This window comes from Dendrobates tinctorius, unplaced genomic scaffold, assembly GCF_039654945.1.
Source record: "Dendrobates tinctorius isolate UK_male_01 unplaced genomic scaffold, ASM3965494v1 ptg000156l, whole genome shotgun sequence".
Taxonomy (NCBI): Eukaryota; Metazoa; Chordata; class Amphibia; order Anura; family Dendrobatidae; genus Dendrobates; species Dendrobates tinctorius.
In genome coordinates this window covers 23,768,743-23,791,233 of record NW_027361823.1, presented here as the reverse complement: position 1 = coordinate 23,791,233, position 22,491 = coordinate 23,768,743, and the positions used below count along the sequence as shown (strand labels likewise).

The 22,491-nt window shown below is 41.1% G+C and overlaps 1 protein-coding gene across 17 annotated transcripts in view; it reads left to right on the top strand.

Moving 5' to 3' along the window:
* Positions 1-22,491, top strand: part of ANK3 (ankyrin 3) — an 891,037-nt gene that overhangs the window by 851,599 nt on the left and 16,947 nt on the right. For 14 of the 17 annotated variants that reach the window (XM_073548269.1, XM_073548273.1, XM_073548274.1 and 11 more), the window contains 4 exons: positions 310-976; positions 4,816-5,140; positions 21,702-21,785; positions 21,906-21,977. In XM_073548269.1, coding sequence (XP_073404370.1) covers positions 310-976; positions 4,816-5,140; positions 21,702-21,785; positions 21,906-21,977 — 1,148 coding nt within the window. The remainder of the gene's footprint in view (positions 1-309; positions 977-4,815; positions 5,141-21,701; positions 21,786-21,905; positions 21,978-22,491) is intronic. The other 3 variants (XM_073548271.1, XM_073548272.1, XM_073548270.1) reach the window with 1 other exon arrangement.

The following is a 22,491-nucleotide window of genomic DNA, read 5'->3' as shown; positions in this document are numbered from 1 at the left end:
TTCCCTTTAGATTTAGCCTAAAAATGCTCTGTAGTTTTTTACACCAGTTTGGAAAATTCAGTTTCCAGGTGCACTAGTCTATTCAACTAAAAATGGTGAAAAATATTAATATAACTGAATCTAAATATGTGGGAAGATGTCTGCAAACTAGTGTTAACATCATTCTACATCACAACATTTTTCCTTTTAACGTAACATTGTACATTTCATGTGTTCAATCAACTTATCATATCAGCATGCTTTGTATTGTAATTTATTTTTGTTGTTTCATAAACCATTTCATTCAGTTCAGTGTACTGTTTTCCTCAGGTTATCCTACCATTCAAGTGGAACTGGAAACTCCCACTGGTTTACGTTACACGCCTCCTACCCCCCTCCACCAAGATGATTTTTTTAGTGATAATTCTAGTGTAGACTCACCCCTTAGAACTCCTAGTAGACTAAGCGATGTGTTAGTAACCCAACAGGGAAATGGAGATATTTCACCTGCACCACCCGTGGTGGTAGCAGAAGACACATCTCTTGATGACAGCAGACCAGACTATGTAATCCACAGTCCTGATGCTTCCTATCAAATGCCCATTCATCGAGTGAAATTTGAAGATATTAAGTTGTATGATGAACCCCAAAATGAGGGTAGCTACATTGAAGTCGAGAAGTCTGTTCAATACAAAGAGCAAAAACTGATTGAAAGATCAGACGAGGCTGACCGGCTTAAGAGGGATACATCTGGTCCTGAGGAGGAGATCACTGAAGAAAGGCTTAAATTACTGTTTAAGCATCTTCATCTTGAAGAGATTGAATCAGAGGAGATGACTGAGGAGAAGGTGCAGGCCATCCTCAAAAATGTTCAACAAGCCGAACAAGAGATGTCTTCAATTGCAGGTTGGCACACAGAAGCAACAAGCATTCATGTGGATCAGTCAACGCCTGAGCGGAAACTCAATACTGAACTGTTAGAGCGATTGGATGACAGGTATGACTCAACTTTCCCCTAGTAAATAAAGATTCTTAGAAAAAATGTTTTTCTTAGTACATTGTGTGATTTATTGAAAGAATAATGGTGTTTGCACTACAAACATACTTAGTATGTCTCCCAAAGTTACAAACAATGCCCCCCAATGCTGACATTCATCCAACAGCTATTTCCACCAACTATCCCATACACTGGTGTGCTCTGCTGACCGAGCGCTCTAGTGTTCTCTATGAGAGTGCTGCCAGACATCTTTATAATGACAGATTGTATCTTAAAGAACTGGCAGTCCAACATTGGCCATGCCAGATCCTTCTGTCCCTCGACCTCATCTGTTGGGTGACAGGAAGCCCCACATACACACTGGCTCGTGTGTTGAACCGGTCGATATCGGCAGGATAAGCTGACATTAGTCTGATGTGTATGGGAAACTTTGCTGTTTACAGACAAGGTGCAGTGTGACCACTTATGTCAAATTAGTCTGACTGCCCATTTAAATGGGCCAATAAATAGTAAAGGAGTGTTATTTTTCATCAGCTCATATAAACATGTCAACATTCAGCCAACAAATGTTTTTTTTTGTACATTGATTATATTTTATATGTGGCTATGAAAAACATCATTGTTGGCAACACATTACCCCATATAAACAGTGAATGTGCTGCCAACAATATGCATGCTGTATGGGGTCATATTGTTTTGTCCCCATAGAGTTTCTATCAGGCCATGTGATCAGGCCATTAATATAGTATATAGTCAATCAGCACTTGTTTATTTTCAGAAATCGGCCCATCTAAATAAAACTAGAAGGGAAGGTATAATCAGAAAATGAACTATTGCTTATATCAGGTTTTTCTCTTACATGTACTTAAACAAAAAAATGAAACGTTTTCAACAAGGCTATATATTATCAGAACCAGAATCACAATGACAGGTAACTCCTATATACACAGCTGATAACTCTGGAGCCACCGTTCACAATAGGCGATTTCACACCTGATGCTGCTCCCCCTCCCATTACAATAATCTTTGCACAGGCTCATTAAACACTTCAATACAGAAGATAGGCTCATAGTCTGACCATTGTGGCTATGTACATGTGTTGTTTCCTGAAACAACCGAAAGTTAGAATGTAAAAAAAAAGCCTCAGTGGTCAGTGTGAAAATTGCAAGATTTCTATGTTTTATTTTTAATACAGATTGTGATATATAAAATGAAAATTATACCAAAATATTTAAAAAATACATTCACCCCACAAAAACCTGATTTAAACAATGGGTTATTTTCTGAGTCTAGCTTCCTTAAAGGCCAGAAATGCATATATAATTGTTTTAGATATTCAAAGTCAATAGTGGATTCAGCAGCAGTTCCCTTTATATGGACAAATAGTTGGCAAACGAGTGTTCATAGGGGCACTCGTTTCTAATCATTGGCCCATGTAAACCTGCTGAATCAGACCACGCAAATAGGGAAAGAGCCGTTGACATATTGGATGCTGTATGGGAACGATTGTATTAACAATCATTATGTTTCTATACCGTTCGCATTGGCCTGTGTGAACGACCATTAAACAACCGCTGCTGGACTTATGTAAAGTCGATCGGCTCTTGCTTATGGGCTTAATTATGCAGGTGTAAATGCAACTTTAGTCAAGCCTTTATATTTCCTATTCCTTTTGAATTAATTACATAAAAAAATTTAAATTTATTTGCGTGAATCCAGTCTAAAGCTAAGTTTATTTTAAATGTCTACTTTTATTTCTAAACAACAGATAAAAGATTTATTCCATTGATGAACAACTACAGTGGCATGTAAAAGTTTGGGCACCCCTGGTGAAAATTACTGTTAGGCTGAGATCACACATGCGAGAAACACGACGGAGTCTCGCGCGTTAATACCCGGCACTGCTGCAGGCGTGCGGCTGCATGTATTGCTATTCGGCAACACGCTCCGCTCCTGAGTGCCGGCAGCAGTGTCGGGTATTATCATGCAAGCCGTGTTTCTCGCATGTGTGATCCCAGTCTTATTGTGAACAGTTAAGCAACTTGAAGATGAAATGATCTCTAAAAGGCCTAAAGTTAAAGGTGACACATTTCCTTAAATATATATTTTCATCTTTTAGATTTTAAAAATTTCAAAAAAGAAAATGGGCCAGTGCAAAAGTGTGGGCACCCTGCATGGTTAATACTTAGTAGCACCCACTTTTGGGAGTATCACAGCTTATAAATGCTTTTTGTAGCCAGACAAGAGTCTTTCATTTCTTGTTTGAGGGATTTTCATCCATTCTTACTTAGAAATTTCTTCCAGTTCTGTGAGATTCCTGGGTCACCTTGCATGCACTGCTCTTTTGCGGTCTAGCCACAGATTTTCAATGATGTTCAGATCAGGGACTGTGATGACCATTGTAAAACCTTCAGATTGCGCCTTTTGTGGTAGTCTACTGTATTGTGGATTTTCACATGTGTTTAGGATCATTATCCATTTGTAGAAGCCATTCTCTTGTCAACTTCAGCTTTTTTTCAGATGGTGTTATGTTTACATTAATAATTTGTTAAAATTTCATTGAACCCATTCTTCCCTCTACCCGTGAAATGGTCCGCATGCCATTGGCTGCAACACATCCCCAAAGCATGATTGATCCATCTCCATGATTAATGGTTAGCGAGATGTTCTTTTTTGGAAATTTTGTGCCCTGTTTTCTCCACACATACCTTTGATCATTGTGGCCAAAGAATTCTATTTTAACCTCATCGGTCCACAGGACTTGTTTCCAAAATGCATCAGGCTTGTTTAGATTTTTTTTGCATACTTCTGACTCTGAATTTTATGGTGAGGACGCAGGAAAGGTTTTCTTCTGATGACTCTTCCATGAAGGCCATGTTTGTGCAGGTGGTTCTGAACAGTAGAATAATATACCACAATTCCAGAGTCTGCTAAATCTTTCTTAAGGTCTAATGTAGTCAAGTGGGGGTTCTAGCAATCTTACAGCAGCTGTCACTGAAATTTTACTTAGCCTTGCATTCTTTATCTTGACTTCCATTGTTCCTGTTAAGTGACATTTCTTAATTACATTTTGAACTGAGGAAAGGGCAACTTGAAAATGCTTTGCTATCTTATTACAGCCTTCTCCTGCTTTGTGGGCCCTCACCTTTTTCATTTTCAGAGTGCTAGGCAACTGCTTAGAAAAACCCATGGCTTCTGTTTTTTGGCACAAGGTTAGAGGAGGCTGGGTTTTTATAAAGCTGGATAACTTGCATCACTTGGCCTTTCCTAACAATTATAGGGTACAAGCCATAACCCTAACAGGCTAAATAAAGGTCTGAAACCTTGGCCAAAGTTATCTGAGAAGACAAATCTCCAAGGGTGCTCCAACTTTTGCATTGGACCATTTTCCTTTTTGTAATTTTTAAAATGTAAACGATGAAAATATATATTCTTTTTGCCTAACATACAAAGTAAATGTGTCATCTTTAACTTGAGGAATTTTAGAGATCATTTAATCTTCAACTTACTTAGCTGTGTACAATAACAGTAATTTTGACCAGGGGTGCGCAAACGTTTACATTCCACTTTATAGCTTACCCACAGAAAAGGTGATAAATGTGTGATTGGCAAGGGTTGGACTGATGAAACCTTTGAATTTGCTAGGGAACATCTAGGTTGACGAGAATTTATATGGCATGTTGTCGGATCATGCACATTGCTGCTCTGTACATCCAATTTGGAAGGTATAGAAAAGTCCGAGTGAGAGTGGACATTTGTCATGAAGTTTTTTTTTGTGTATTTAGATTGTGCGAAGTATTGCCTAATATATCTCTTCTACTTTGTTTATGATTTTATAGCCATGAGTCAATTACCTCATATCTCAAGGGAGAAGTAGGAAGGCTGGGATCTAATGTAAGTCCTTCTGAGTCATTACCAGAAGGTAAGACAAGTTCCAGTGCTCCGGAAAAAGAACCTGTAAAACTGAACGAAAAACAGAAACCAAAAACACTCCAAGGCAAAGTGGAACAAACAACAATATTAACGGGACATCAAAAATCAGAGATGACAAGCAAGACAGTAATAGAGCACAAGAGCTCATTACCTATTAGTGCAAAACGGACTGGCTTGGAAGATGGAAAATCCAGGCCTTCAGCCCATGTAGAAGAAGGAACATCTGAAAAGGTACCGTTCAATTTAGTTGCTCCATACCTAGAATGCGATTAAACATTTTGAGTCTGAGGAAATGGATGAGTGACAATAAATTATAGGCATGTCTACGTATTTATAATTTTGAAAAATTAAAATAGTGTAGAATTTCTTACAACAAAAAAATTTTCATACAAGCACTCTTTATCCCAGTCTACACTCACAATTCTTCATGTTGCTTTGTGAACCAGTTATCAGCTTGTCAACAGTCATACTCCTGAGCTCAAGTCCTATTAAAGAGGTATTCCAACCACGTTTAAGAAATGGCCTAGATTGGTACAGATCTGTCCACTGTAACATTTGATTCAGAACACATGACACATGCACAAAAACTGAACGGGTCATAAGACCCTGTTCACACCACCCAAGAACTAAGACACAAAAACAGAACACAGTATGACAAACGTGCATAAATACTCTGCTGTAAAACATATGTAGCTGTAAGTAGCAAGTGCTAGTAAAAGATGTTAACAAAACCAGGGTATTTTGTTGATACGTTTTTTTGCAAAAAAATGTACGCTAAGCCACTCCGCCGCGTCAAGGCATACCCTTCTCGGAGCAGTCCTATCTAATATATTTAAAAACCTGAACATGTGAATAATACCTTCATGAGCAGGGTTCAGAAAGGTGCTGCCCGGTATGGGCTCGCTGGGCAAAATGGCTTTTTATGCATGTCCCAAAGGAGAGAGGCGGGGATCTCCCAAAGCTTGCATAAGCAAGAAATCAATGGATTCAGAACACATGACACATGCACAAAAACTGAACGGGTCATAAGACCCTGTTCACACCACCCAAGAACTAAGACACAAAAACAGAACACAGTATGACAAACGTGCATAAATACTCTGCTGTAAAACATATGTAACTGTAAGTAGAAAGTGCTAGTAAAAGATGTTAACAAAACCAGGGTATTTTGTTGATACTTTTTTTGCAAAAAAATGTACGCTAAGCCACTCCGCCGCGTCAAGGCATACCCTTCTCGGAGCAGTCCTATCTAATATATTTAAAAACCTGAACATGTGAATAATACCTTCATGAGCAGGGTTCAGAAAGGTGCTGCCCGGTATGGGCTCGCTGGGCAAAATGGCTTTTTATGCATGTCCCAAAGGAGAGAGGCGGGGATCTCCCAAAGCTTGCATAAGCAAGAAATCAATGGATTCAGAACACATGACACATGCACAAAAACTGAACGGGTCATAAGACCCTGTTCACACCACCCAAGAACTAAGACACAAAAACAGAACACAGTATGACAAACGTGCATAAATACTCTGCTGTAAAACATATGTAACTGTAAGTAGCAAGTGCTAGTAAAAGATGTTAACAAAACCAGGGTATTTTGTTGATACGTTTTTTTGCAAAAAAATGTACGCTAAGCCACTCCGCCGCGTCAAGGCATACCCTTCTCGGAGCAGTCCTATCTAATATATTTAAAAACCTGAACATGTGAATAATACCTTCATGAGCAGGGTTCAGAAAGGTGCTGCCCGGTATGGGCTCGCTGGGCAAAATGGCTTTTTATGCATGTCCCAAAGGAGAGAGGCGGGGATCTCCCAAAGCTTGCATAAGCAAGAAATCAATGGATTCAGAACACATGACACATGCACAAAAACTGAACGGGTCATAAGACCCTGTTCACACCACCCAAGAACTAAGACACAAAAACAGAACACAGTATGACAAACGTGCATAAATACTCTGCTGTAAAACATATGTAACTGTAAGTAGCAAGTGCTAGTAAAAGATGTTAACAAAACCAGGGTATTTTGTTGATACGTTTTTATGCAAAAAAATGTACGCTAAGCCACTCCGCCGCGTCAAGGCATACCCTTCTCGGAGCAGTCCTATCTAATATATTTAAAAACCTGAACATGTGAATAATACCTTCATGAGCAGGGTTCAGAAAGGTGCTGCCCGGTATGGGCTCGCTGGGCAAAATGGCTTTTTATGCATGTCCCAAAGGAGAGAGGCGGGGATCTCCCAAAGCTTGCATAAGCAAGAAATCAATGGATTCAGAACACATGACACATGCACAAAAACTGAACGGGTCATAAGACCCTGGTCACACCACCCAAGAACTAAGACACAAAAACAGAACACAGTATGACAAACGTGCATAAATACTCTGCTGTAAAACATATGTAACTGTAAGTAGCAAGTGCTAGTAAAAGATGTTAACAAAACCAGGGTATTTTGTTGATACGTTTTTTTGCAAAAAAATGTACGCTAAGCCACTCCGCCGCGTCAAGGCATACCCTTCTCGGAGCAGTCCTATCTAATATATTTAAAAACCTGAACATGTGAATAATACCTTAATGAGCAGGGTTCAGAAAGGTGCTGCCCGGTATCAACAAAATACCCTGGTTTTGTTAACATCTTTTACTAGCACTTGCTACTTACAGTTACATATGTTTTACAGCAGAGTATTTATGCACGTTTGTCATACTGTGTTCTGTTTTTGTGTCTTAGTTCTTGGGTGGTGTGAACAGGGTCTTATGACCCGTTCAGTTTTTGTGCATGTGTCATGTGTTCTGAATCCATTGATTTCTTGCTTATGCAAGCTTTGGGAGATCCCCTCCTCTCTCCTTTGGGACATGCATAAAAAGCCATTTTGCCCAGCGAGCCCATACCGGGCAGCACCTTTCTGAACCCTGCTCATGAAGGTATTATTCACATGTTCAGGTTTTTAAATATATTAGATAGGACTGCTCCGAGAAGGGTATGCCTTGACGCGGCGGAGTGGCTTAGCGTACATTTTTTTGCAAAAAAACGTATCAACAAAATACCCTGGTTTTGTTAACATCTTTTACTAGCACTTGCTACTTACAGTTACATATGTTTTACAGCAGAGTATTTATGCACGTTTGTCATACTGTGTTCTGTTTTTGTGTCTTAGTTCTTGGGTGGTGTGAACAGGGTCTTATGACCCGTTCAGTTTTTGTGCATGTGTCATGTGTTCTGAATCCATTGATTTCTTGCTTATGCAAGCTTTGGGAGATCCCCGCCTCTCTCCTTTGGGACATGCATAAAAAGCCATTTTGCCCAGCGAGCCCATATCGGGCAGCACCTTTCTGAACCCTGCTCATGAAGGTATTATTCACATGTTCAGGTTTTTAAATATATTAGATAGGACTGCTCCGAGAAGGGTATGCTTTGACGCGGCGGAGTGGCTTAGCGTACATTTTTTTGCAAAAAAACGTATCAACAAAATACCCTGGTTTTGTTAACATCTTTTACTAGCACTTGCTACTTACAGTTACATATGTTTTACAGCAGAGTATTTATGCACGTTTGTCATACTGTGTTCTGTTTCTGTGCCACTGTAACATTTCTAGGATTTAGAATTTTGAAAAGCAGTAACTATAATGAAAAATGTGAAGTATTATAATCATCAATAATAAGTACACTCAGAATAAATACTAAATAAGAAAAAGTGAATATAAATTAGCACAAAGGCAAAGACATATAATTGCATCTAATAATAATAAAATAAATATAACAATAAACAAATACTAAAAGAAATTTGCCACATCCATGTAGGAAGTAAGGTCGACCATAGATGAAATACCTAGATGATGAATCCTCGTAGGTTATTACCCCTATTCAGCCAAGTGCATAACGATGGTTCAAACGACAGGGACAGTAGATGTTGATGAGCCATCAAAACAAAGAACAAATACTAAAATAAACAAAGGACATACAAATTAATATCCAAATCTGTTACACTATAATACAATTATTAAAGGAATGGAACAATACTTAATTACTCTTTTAGGCCCGCCAGTGCCATAGTGCCTAATGTTGAGATCCAGCGACATTCTATTTGCTCAAGTATGCACTTCATATCACCCCCTCTAATTCCTCCGCGCACCCGATCAATCCCAAAAACCTTGAAATCCTTGGGATTGCATTTATGATGTAGTCTGAAATGCCGGGGAATTGTCTTCACAGTTGCAACGTCGTCCACCTCGCTAGCAGAGATAATGTCCCTTACATGGTCTCTGATGCGTCCCCGAAGTTGAGATGAGGTAAGGCTGAAATATACCAGTTTGCACGTGCATGTGGCATAATATACCACAAAAGTCGTGCTACATGAAATATAATTGGTAATTTTATATTCCCTGTACTGATCAGCAGAGGTGAACGACGTTGCACGCACATGATTCCGACACGCCAGACAATCACCACAAGGGTAATAGCCCCATTTTTGTTTCCCTGCCTGAAAAAAGTCTGGTGTTCTTGCCACATAGTGGCTCCTGACTAGAATGTCCGTAAGGTTTTTGCTTCTACGTGCAGTCATCAGAGGTGAATCCGATAGATGTTTAGGCAAAGTGGGTTCCGTTTTTAATACGGCCCAATGTCTCTGCAAGATCTTACACAAAGTCTCCCACTGATGGTTATACATGCAGATAAAGCGTATCCCTGGCTCATTAACTTTATCAGTTTTACGGGAAATCAATAAGTCGCTTCTCTTTGAATTCCTGGCCTTGGAGTAACCATGTTTAATATTGCTTTTGCTGTAACCACGAGCAAGGAATCTCTCCCCAAGGTCCACTGATTGCCTCTCAAACGTCTCATCTGAGGTACATATCCTTCTTATACGTAAAAACTGCCCAATCGGGACAGCCCCGATTGTGAAGTTGGTATGGGAGGACGAGGCATAAAGGAGTGCATTGACAGATGTCTCTTTTCGATACACCTCCGTATGGATAGAACCGTCATCCTGAACCTGCAAACTGATGTCCAAAAAAGTAATAATTCTGTGGTGAAACTTATAAGTGAGCCTGATGTTGAGGCCGTTGCGATTTAAATCCGTCATAAAACTATGAAGATTATCAGTTGGTCCCTGCCAAACAAATAGGACACCATCAATGTAGCGGTACCATCCAAGATTCTGAGGGGTGGCCTGTGCGCCTCCCCAAAAATATACTCCTCTCCCAAAACCCCACGAAGAGGTTAGCATAGGAGGGCGCACACGCCGTCCCCATCGCAGTCCCGATTCTGGAGGTAGAATTTGTCCTTAAAAGTAAAGACATTATGTGTGAGGACAAAACTGAAAAAAGAAACACTGCCAGTCCCCATAACCATGAAAAAAATGTCCAATATATAAAAATAATTTTTATGGAAAGGAGAACACAATCAAAAATGTTTGTTGGTCTCTTGCGGTCGGAAAAAATTTGAAAAATAGACACGTGTTTCTTATATAAGGGTATGTTCACATGTAACAATTTTGCTGCATTTATTTTTTGTTCCAGGGGGAAGGGATGGGGCCTCAGCATTTTTTATGCAAATAAGCAGCATTTTACAGCACCAGCAAAAGCTATGAGATCTCAGAAATGTCATGCACACGCTTGTATTTTGTATTCTTGTCTGAATTTGAGAACTGCAGCATTTTTTTAAATTCTGTAGCCTATCAATTCTTTCAGTATTTTTTGAAGCACTTTTTCACCCAGCAATGACAAAGTGAAAAAAAGCTGCATTTTTTGTTACAATTTTGGTGAATAAATCGAGCTTTTTTAAACATGTACCGTGGACAAAAACTCATTATCCACACTATAAAAAATCTGCAAAAACATTGCTGCAAAAAGAATAAAATGTGTTTTTGAGTTTTTATCGAAAAGAGACCAGGTTTTGCTTTCAGAAAAAAATGGCAACAAAAATGCATAGCCTAAAAATTACATGAAAAATAGGCCCCATGTGTCTTGAAAAAAAGAAAAAAAAAATAGAAAATCCAAAGAAGAATTAAAAAAAAAACAACAAAAAATAAAACATTCGAAGACCATGTCTGGTCTGAAAGTAAGGAAAACTATAAAATCTACAGTACGTGAAAATATATCATTGAGATTTATGTGTTTAAAGCCCTACTCTTGGACTTTTAGCCATGACTAAATATGAGCATACAGTGGGGAAATAAGTATTTGATACACCTAAATAGAATGGAGAGGTCTGTAATTTTTATCTTAGGTACACTTCAACGGCGAGAGACAGAATCTAAAAACAAAAAACAAAAAGAATCACATTGTATGATTTTTAAATATTAAATTGCATTTTATTGCATGAAATAAGTATTTGATCACCTACCAGCCAGCAAGAATTCTGGCTCTCACAGATCTGTTATTTTTTCTTTAGAAGCCCTCCTACTCTGCACTCATTACCTATATTAATTGCACCTGTTTGAATGCATTACCTGTATAAAAGACAACTGTCCACACACTCAATCACACTCCAACCTCTCTACCGTGGCTAAGACCAAAGTGCTGTCTAAGGACACCAGGCAAAAAATTGTAGACCTGCACAAGGCTGGGATGGGCTACAGCTACAGGACAATAAGCAAGCAGCTTGGTGAGAATGCAACAACTGTTTTCACAATCAGGAGATAATGGAAGAAACGAAAGATGACTGTGGGCTCCATGTAAGACCTTGCCTTGTGGGGTAGGGATGATTCTGGGAAAGGTCAGGAATCAGCCCAGAACTATAAGGGAGGATCTCGTCAATGACCTGAAGAGAGCTGGGACCATAGTCTCAAACATTACCGTTAGTAACACACTATGCCATCATGGATTAAAATCCTGCAGGGAACTAAAGGTCCCCCTACTCACACCAGCACATGTCTAGGCGCGTTTGACGTTCGCCAATAACCATCTGGATGGTCCAGAGGAGGCATGGGAGACCAGGTCAAAATAGAACTTTTTGGTATCAACTCTAATCAACATATTTGGAGTTAGAAGAAGGATGAGTACAACCCCCAGAACCCCGTCCCAACCATGAAGCATGGTGAGGGAAACATCATACCTTGGGGGTGCTGTTTTGTAAAGGGGACATGACAACTGCACCGTTTTGTAGAGAGGGTGGATGGGGTCATGTATCGTGAGATTTTGGCCAACAACCTCCTTCACTCAGTATGAGCATTGAAGATGGGTCATAGCTGGGTTTTCCAGCATGACAATGACCCAAAACACACAGCCAGGGCAAGTAAGGACTGGGTATGTAAGAAGCATTTCAAGGTCCTGGAGGGGCCTAGCTACTCTCCAGACCTGAACCCAATAGAAAATCTTTGGAGGGAGCTTAAACTCAATGTTACCCAGCAACAGCCCCGAAACCTGAAAGATCTGGAGACGAACTGTATGGAGGAGTGAGCCAAAATCCCTGAGTGCAAACTTTGTCAAAAACTACAGGAAACATCTGACCTCTGTAATTGCAATCAAAAGTTCCTGTCCAAATACTAAGTTCTGTTTTCTATTTTATCAAATACTTATTTTATGCAATAAAATGCAAATTAATTATGTAAAAATCATACAATGTGATTTTCTGTTTGTTTTTTTTTGTTTTTTTTTAAGGTTCTGTCTCTCACAGCTGAAGTGTACATATGATAACAATTACAAATCTCTCCATTTAATAGGTGGAAAAACTTGGAAAAATCAGCAGTGTATGACATACTTATTTTCCCACTGTATGTATTTGAGTGGAATTTAATTCTACTTGAATTTTACAAAAATCTGCATTCGTTAAAATACTGATTTCTGTGTAATTCACTGAGGCGCAGAATCAGCAATTTGGTGGTCGCTGACTGCCATTTTTCTGAACTGTAAAGAGCCATCAACAGGTTAAAACATAAAAAGAATCCCTACATTCACCTTACCACTCACCTCTCTGGCCCTTCTGTTCCTCATCATCACCTATCGGCTCCTTGCCTCATCTTCTGATCCGAGTGCTGAAATTCCATGTGCATGCACAGTCACTGTACACCTCATGTCATGACCTTGTGCACGCTTGCACAGAACCCTCCCATACCACATCAGAGCTTTGCTCAGGAAAACAGTTCTCATGCTAGAGATCAGAAGATGTGATGATGACTGGATGGGTGACGGTGAGGAGCTAAGGTGGCAGAGAGGTGAGCGGTGTCTCCCGGATGTTCAAAAGCCGCAACACATGCAGGGATTGTCTGTTTGTTAGGCAATACCTGCATGTGTTGCGGTTGTCCACAGCTGTGAGACATGCAGCCATGGGGACTCAAACATATTTTTCGAGCACGCCGAAGACACTTGGTTACCACCTGAGCACGCTTGGATAACACCTTATCCGAGCATGTTCGCTCATCACTACTCATTATGACTAAGACTAGACTAGAAACACTAGAAATGTGTAAGCCTTGAGGATACAGTTTGATGTATTTTGGAATGAATATTTTTCATTTTTTTAATGATTTTGATCAGTGCTACAATTGGACTACACATGGCCAACACGCTACACACTCCACTGCTAATTCAGACTTGTGGTTTCATGAAAAGGACGCTGGGGGAGTTGAAACCATTTTCTTTTCCAATAAATAATATGTAACAAAGGTGGCATAAAAGTAAAACTAATCATACAAGAAAGCAAACCTTCATACAGCTTTGTCAGTGGGTAAAAGCTACAACCTTTATAATGCGTTAATGAAAAAGATTGCTTGATCATGACAGACCAAAACAGACAAGTCGCGAGAGGTTAATTTAGCTATGTATTTACTCCATCATAGTGCTTGAAACTAGAAGAAATGTCAAAATAGGAGCTCAGCTTCTGCTAAGAATACACAGCTCTAAGTCACAGTGGGTCAAGCTGATTACTTTTTCACTTGATGTTCAATCAAACTGGCTCCTACTGAGAAAATTGGATACTGCAAATGGATTGAGATATATTGCACTTGTTTGATTTTAGATACTAAAAAAAAATTTTCTCCCATATTTGACGATAAACTTCTCCTAATAGGCCAGTTTGTACCTTCTGTAATGGGCAGCCAGCTAATGAAAGCTTGCTGGGCAAGGCCCCTTATCACTGTAGGAGTATGTGCACACAATGTCTTTTAGACGCCCCGTAGATGTATCCATAGAGTTTTTGAAACAGAAGGTGCTTCAGGATAACGCTGGCTGTGTTTTTCTTGAAGCATCATCTTTGGCATTCTCCTGGTTGTTATTTTCATTAACTTTGTCATCTGTGACTTTTTTTTAAATTATGTAGATACGCTACTAAGCGTATTCCAAAGGGAAGCCATCTGAAGAATAGTAGGGTCACTACTTTTAGCTGCTTCTTTACTTTTGAGGCTAGAAGCCGTTATAAGAAGTTCAAAAAGACGCAACGTACGGTGTGCACAGAAAGTTGTTTTAACGTTGCAGTGCAGATGTTCACTGTTTTTCATATTTTTTTACCACTTTTTCAGACTGCTTCCAGACAGAATGTAAAAGACGTTGTGTGCCCAGACCTGTAACAGTCGTTTTAATTTTTGTGTCGTAAAATAATAGTACACATGAAAATAAATAACTTTATGATATATCTTATAAGAGAAATCTTCTTCTTTCTCTGCCACAATTGATAATTCGTTATCAAAATTCTAAATCCTGAGGTAAAATCTGTATTCAATGAAGACAGACTTTCCCATTACGGTTACTCTTCAAATGAGGTTTTACCTGTGTGTAACCAACAAGTGTTGGTTAGTCTAAGTGTATAAGAAGTTTTCGGTCTTGGGTTGTATCGAGTTTGTCTTGACAACCGGTAACACACATAGCATTTCTTAGACCTCGAGAAGTATCGTCAACACCTGAACCTACTAATCACCAAAGAAAAGCAATGATGTCTGTGATCTCTCGAAAAAGACTCAGATGTCAATTTCTGGCTATGTAGACAAAAATATTTCTTTTTCTTTTAAGTTTTCTGGTAAAACATGCCTAAAATGCATTTATCAGGATTCTAGTGACAGTGAATATGAAAGTGAGTCAAGCTCTGATGAGGAACGAAGAATCACTACAAAAATTACTCGGCGACGGCTGATTTATAAGGTACCGAGTGCAGATGACTCCTGAGCCCCGGCTGTAGCATGAGTTTTTGCCTCCGATACCTTGGATGTTTGCTATTTACAGTTTTCTTACAAGCATGCTGTAATAATAACCTTATGTTACATTAGCCCCGGACAATCCTCACAGTGCATACATCATTGTCTAAGCTAACTGGTGGTGATATATGCAGATTATAATTTTAGTTTTAATTTTCTGCTCCATTTTATAACGGTCAATAAATAAATCAGTACAAATATTTTTATCATCATAGCAGACCTCTGTAATCAATATATATTTGTCATTGTGCATCCCATTATAAGTGGAATATAAATAACAAGAAAGCACTAAATTGACATGACCAATTTGAGCAAAGTAACATAATTTGCATTTGTTGAAACGTGTCTTTAGCATGGAGCAGAATGTGGTACCTTACAACTTTGAGGAATCTTGGGTAATGACTGAACATGTACATTTAAGCGTTAGGACGTTATTCTGAAATTGATGAACCGTTCATCATTGCCCTGTGGATTCCTGATTTTCACCCTGTTTCCCTGTGATATGAAGAGCTCTGTCCTCCTACATTAATTCCTGCTATCTAGTTTTGAGAAGGCTTCTCTTTATGAGCATGGTTTGCAGAAGTCTGATCGATCAGGATATGAACATTCACTATGTGCATGATTGTGTGGTTTGTAGAATAAAGTAGAAGAAGAAAGTATATCACAATTTACTATCAAGTTGGGATAACAGAGCATCAAAATATATAACTTTGGTGGGATTTACCGAACTGATGTGCACAGTCCTACTCATCGTTATTGACACCCATGAAGTTTAAAGGGAACCTTTCAGGGCTTATCTACAGCATTGTATAGTGATGTAGATAAGCCACCAATCCGACTTGCAAGATAAAAAAATTTGTTTAATTATACTCACCCGGGGGGGGGGGGGTCTGGCCCAATGGGTGTTGCAGGTCCGGGTCTGGCGCCTCACATCTTCTTGCGACACCGCCCTCCTGCTTGCTTCATGCCTCCCCAGCACCGCGCTCCTGCGCAGGCGTACTTCTCTGCAGGAGCGTACTTCTCTGCAGTGCGCAGTCGCTGAGTCTCTTTGACCTTTCCCGGTGCCTGCGCAAGGCAGCACTTTGCGCTTTCCTCAACAGGGCAAAGAATTACTCCTGCGCAGGAGCGCGATGCCGGGGAGGCATGAAACAAGCAGGAGGGCGATGTCGCAAGACGATGGGAGGCGCTGGACCCGCCCGGACCTGCGACACCCATCAGACCGGACAGCACTGGACCGCCCCGGGTGAGTATAATAAAACTTTTTTTTCTTATCTTTCAGGTCAGTCCAGAGGCTCACCTACAGCATTATAGAATGCTGTAGATAAGCCTTGAAAGGCAGTGGCTGCATCTTATAGCGGCCAAAACAGCTGACAGGTTCGCTTTAAGTACATAATGTGGAATATCTCCTGAAAAAAATGAATCAAGTGAAGCATTTTTTTAGTATAGAGCACTTGTATTAAATACAAAAGAGCAAATGATGAACAATAATTTAAAACAAAAAATAATGGAAGGGAAAATAGAAAAATCTAAAGCTTGCTGTGACACTGGTATTGTCACACTTTACATGGAAACACATTTTGACTCACCTGTGGTAAATCACAAATGAGAATCACCTGTGATTGATTGGCGGTGCCCATGTGACATGAATTAGCCAATGAATGATGACTTCAGTGTGTTAAAAAGCCACATTGTAGGCCATGTTCCTTTGTCACAATGGCGAAGAGAGAAGAGCTGACTGAGGACATCAGAACTGCTATTATTAGCAAACACAAGACTTCCAATGGGTATAAGGTTATCTCCAAAGAACTTGGTATCCCAGTTCCAGTTTCAACAGTGCATAATGTTATTAAGAAGTTTGCCATGCATGGAACCGTTAAGAACCTCCCTGGATGTGGGGGAAAGAGGAAACTTGACAAGAGATGTCTTTGAAGGTTGGTGCGAATGTTGGAAAAACACCACGTCAACCATCCAAAGTCCGGAAGGCCAACTGGAACAGTCTGGGACCATGATTTCAACAAGTACTGTTCGCCGCACACTAAAAAAGCAGAGCTTTATGGGCGAAGGCCAAGGAAGAAACAATTGCTGAAGAGGTACCTTGACAAACAACAATCCTTCTGAGAAAATGTTCTGTGGACAGATTAAACAAAAATAGAGCTTTTTGGCAATGCAAAGCAACAGTTTGTTTACTAATGGCATAATGAAGCTTATAAGGAAAAGAACACCCTACCAACAGATAAGCATGGTGGAAAATCCACAATGCTGTTGGGTTGCTTTTCTGTGTCTGATGCTTGAGGCCTTGACCATATCACAGGAATCTTGAAATCAGAGAATTATCAAGAGATTTTAGAGCGATATGTCCTACCCAGTGTAAGGAAACCCAGAAGGACAATGACCCAAAGCACACATCCAAAAGTACACAGGAATGGTTGAAAAGAAAAAATAGACTGTATTAAAATGGCCAGGAATGAGTCCTGACTGTAATCCCATTGAAAATCTTTGGGGTGAGCTGAAATCTGACATTTGGAAAAAGAACCCTGCAGACATTCAAGAGCTTGAACAAACAGCAAAGGAAGAGTGGGACAAAATACCAACTGAGAAGTGCAAGAAGCTTAAACATGCCTGCAAGAAACATTTGGAGCCTGACATCAATGCCATAAGGTGTGCAACAAAGTATTAATTTAGGGGTGCCTTTATTTCTGCACATGCGATTTATTCTGTTTCTTCTTTGAAATTGCAACTTGGAAGTTAAAAACAAACAATTTTTTATTGTTGCATTGGACCACTAATTAAAAAATCCTGAGTATATAACTTTGGTACATTTACATTTATTTCTGAAGATATTGTACAGTCTGTGAAAAAAATGAAGGGGTGCCAATAATGATGAGCCCAACTGTATGTGGGATCGATCAGTTGGAGAGAAGGATGAGGATCAGAATTTTAGCTCCCAATCCTTTTTATTTTCAGGAGTTTCTACCAGATGTGTTTAGCATTTGCTTTCTTTGCTCTCCCAGTTGAAAAAATATGAACACTTGGCCAAATCAAGCACTCATGTGTATGGGGGAGTCAGGAGAGATAGCTGTCTTCCATATGAATGTTGTGGTCTTGGGAGGACCGGAGATTACGTGTATGAAGATATCGGGAGATTAGTTACCAGGTATATGGAGGAGACAGATTATGGATGGCCCTATTAGATTGGGGTTAGTAGTTTTAACTTGATGAATTGGAGAATTGGATGCTAATGAATGGGATTTGCAGCCAGGAGATGTGGAGGAGTAGCGAGGAGAGATGAGGATTAATTGGGTCCTCTACTATCTGTGGCTGCTCCTGGGACAACAGCTATTTAAGAATGCAGCACCTAACAAATAGAGTAAATAGGGCAGTGGAAATATGCAGAAAATACAACACATCTGAACCGTAATTTGCGATTTATAAGACGCACCCGATTTTAAGACGCACCCCAAATTGAGCAGAAAAATCCTTTTTTTAAAAAAAAAAAGTGGTGGTGCGTCTTCCAATATATGCATCTTATTGCTTATTGGGGGTGGTGGTTGCGGTGAAGCGGGGTCCCAGTGTTGCTGCTGGCGGAGACAGGAGTGGGGCGATGCTGCAGACCCCATACTGGGAGAAAGGGGTGTTTGAATGTGCGACGCTGCAGGTGTTCAGTGGTGCGGGTTCTATGCCGACATTTTGTGAAAGCCCGGAGCCCCCGTACTTCCATGGTTTAGTTTGCGGTGGACTCTGGGAAAATAGCCGCCGGGGGCAGTGCATGCGCAGATGGAGATCTTGGTGTCGAGATCTCCATCTGTGCATGCGCTACCCCCGCCAGCCATTTTCCCGGAGTCCCCCGCAATGTAAACCATGGAAATGCGGGGCTCTTGGGCTTTCACAAAATGTCAGTGGAGCCTCCGCCCCAATGAACACCCACAGTGTCACAGCTCCAAACACCCCCTCATCCCAGCCTGCGGCCTGCAGCAACGCGCCACTCTTGCCTCCTCCAGCAGTGACCCTGAGACCCTGCTTCACCACGGCCGGTAAAGTATATTCTAATTATAAGACGCACCCCCATTTCCCCCCCCAAATTTGGGGGGAAAAAGTGCGTCTTATAATCCGAAAAATATGGTATACTAAAGGTGACGTGATGCTTATGTGAAAAGCAGTGGTAAACCTGATAGTCATATTACCTCTGATAAAAAAGTAATGGCATATCCTATCAAAATGCTATCGCTAACTATTATTATTATTATTTATTGTTATAGCGCCATTTATTCCATGGCGCTTTACATGTGAGGAGGGGTATACATAAAAACAAGTACAATAATCTTAAACAATACAAGTCATAACTGGTACAGGAGGAGAGAGGACCCTGCCCGCGAGGGCTCACAATCTTCAAGGGATGGGTGGTAATACAGTAGGCGAGGGTAGAGCTGGTCGTGCAGCGGTTTGGTCGATCGGTGGTTACTGCAGGTTATAGGCTTGTCGGAAGAGGTGGGTCTTCAGGCTCTTTTTGAAGGTTTCGATGGTAGGTGAGAGTCTGATATGTTGTGGTAGAGAGTTCCAGAGTAGGGGTGATGCGCGAGAGAAATCTTGTATGCGATTGTGGGAAGAGGAGATAAGAGGGGAGTAGAGAAGGAGATCTTGTGAGGATCGGAGGTTGCGTGCAGGAAAGTACCGGGAGACGAGGTCACAGATGTATGGAGGAGACAAGTTGTGGATGGCTTTGTATGTCATGGTTAGGGTTTTGTAATGGAGTCTCTGGGCAATTGGGAGCCAGTGAAGGGATTGACAGAGGGGAGAAGCTGGGGAATAGCGGGGGGACAGGTGGATTAGTCGGGCAGCAGAGTTTAGAATAGATTGGAGGGGTGCGAGAGTGTTTGAGGGGAGGCCACAGAGCATGAGGTTGCAGTAGTCAAGGCGAGAGATGATGAGGGCATGGACTAGGGTTTTTGCAGATTCTTGGGTGAGGAATGAACGGATGCGTGAAATATTTTTGAGTTGAAGTCGGCATGAAGTGGAAAGGGTTTGGATATGTGGTTTGAAGGAGAGATCAGCGTCAAGGATTACTCCGAGGCAGCGAGCTTGTGGGACTGGGGAGAGTGGGCAGTCATTTACTGTAATTGATAGGTTCGTAGGGGGGGTCACGTGAGATGGGGGAAAGATGATGAATTCTGTTTTGTCCATGTTGAGTTTCAGATATCTAGTGGAGAAGAAGGATGAAATAGTGGACAGACATTGAGGGATTCTGGTTAGTAGGGAGGTGATATCTGGTCCAGAGATGTAGATCTGTGTGTCATCAGCATAAAGATGATACTGAAAGCCATGAGATTCTATGAGCTGTCCCAGGCCAAAGGTGTAAATAGAGAACAGCAGGGGCCCAAGGACTGAACCTTGTGGGACTCCGACAGATAGGGGGCGAGGTGAGGAGGTGGTGTGTGAGTGGGAGACGCTGAATGTCCGGTCTGTTAGGTATGATGAGATCCAGGAGAGGGCCAAGTCTGTGATGCCGAGGGATGAGAGGGTCTGTAATAATAGGGAATGGTCCACTGTGTCAAAGGCAGCCGACAGGTCCAGGAGGAGGAGGACAGAGTAGTGTCGCTTGCTCTTGGCAGTTAAGAGGTCATTGGTGACTATGTGATTATTAACAATAAGGAAAAAAATAGTTTTCTAAAAGTTTTTATAATTTCATTAACTATGGAGATTATTGGGAGTGTAAATTATTTTCACCATTCACAATTAATTTGAAGGTTGATTGGCTGTATAAATGCCTAGACATTAGTGGCCAGATTGGATAAGTTCTGTTCATTTTTGTCTTCATGCTGATCGAGTGGAATATTGTGGTCATAGGGTGGTCACATACATAGCCTGACACAAGCTCCTCACAGGTCTGTTCCAATGGCACATACAAATGTCTAAGGCTAGTTTCACACTAGCGTTTAAACGACGCGCGCACGGCGCCGCTAAGCCACGCCCCCTGCCGGCTCCCTGCCCGCCCCTTCCTGTTATCGCCTCCTCCGAGCACAGAGGGCTGCATGCGTTATGCGCACCCTATCTTTAGCATAGGGTGCGCAGGCCGTGCGCAACTATGAATATAGCGTGCGCTGCGCATTTTTGGAGGTGCGCCGTGCGCGCCGAACGCAGCATGTTGCATTTTGGCGCGCACGGCGCACATTCAAAAATGCGCAGCGCACGCTATATTCATAGTTGCGCACGGCCTGCGCACCCTATGCTAAAGATAGGGTGCGCATAACGCATGCAGCCCTCTGCGCTCGGAGGAGGCGATAACAGGAAGGGGCGGGCAGGGAGCCGGCAGGGGGCGTGGCTTAGCGGCGCCGTGCGCACGTCGTTTAAACACTAGTGTGAAACTAGCCTAATACTAATGTTCGATAAGTGATTACTATGTGACCTTATTTACTATAATAAGCCGACTTTCTGACATTTACAACAATGTAGTTAGGATAAATACCGCAAAGTGCAAAACTTTAGGCTTCGCAGTAAACATGAAATCTAACCCTATATTTGTTTTCATTCAACCTTCCTTATGTTACCAGTGTAACCCACTCGTAGCATGGTTCCCAAAGGCTTGTCTTGTCTTATCCTCCTTACCTTGCATGCCCAGGGTGCTGTGTTTAGGAATTAAGGATTAATGTACAATTGATGTAATAATCTGACACTCTCTAGGGGGAGGAAGTTAAAAACATTCCCGGTGAAACTGTTACTGAAGAACAATACACAGATGAAGAAGGCAACATTATCACCAGAAAAGTAATTTTCTTTCATCAATGTCCTTTGTTAATTTGGGAAGTATTCCCAGATTCGACTTTTTGTGGTGTGAGCTTCCGAATTTTGAGCACCATAGAAAGTCAATGTTCCTGCTTCTCATAGGTGACACGGAAAGTCGTGAGACGTGTTGTGGTTCCACAAGAGAAAAAAGTTGGTGGAACTGTAAAGGTTGGGGCAAGTAATTCTGTTTGTTGTGGTGACACATGCCTTTCTGTGTGCCAGGTTTGATGTCTTAAAACGAGTATCCGTTTGGTGTGTATTTAACACTGTGGCAAACATGTTTTGGATCCTTTTTCCATATATTTATTTTCTGGAAATAGATGCTTTCAAAACCTTAAAGGGGTTATCCAGGACTAATTTATTTGTTCCTATTAGCTTAAGAACTAACAGGCAGGTAGTTGCGAACAGTCCGCTCCTGCAGTCAATTCTGCTGACGTCACATCAACATTGCAGCTGCTTCTCTTCTTTTTCGCTCTGCTGTGTTGATGAGGCAACTGTCAATATCAACACCTCCTAACTGTGGGAAGCTGGCAGTTGTCATGACGCCGGCAGTCATGCCCCGTTGACAGAACAGCCCGGAAGAGAAAGAGCTACTCTGTTGAATTGAAGCAGCAGAATCGCCAGGAGTAGCAGTTTGGGCAGGGTAGAAACTACAGGTATTTAGCAACTACCTGCCTCTTATATTTTA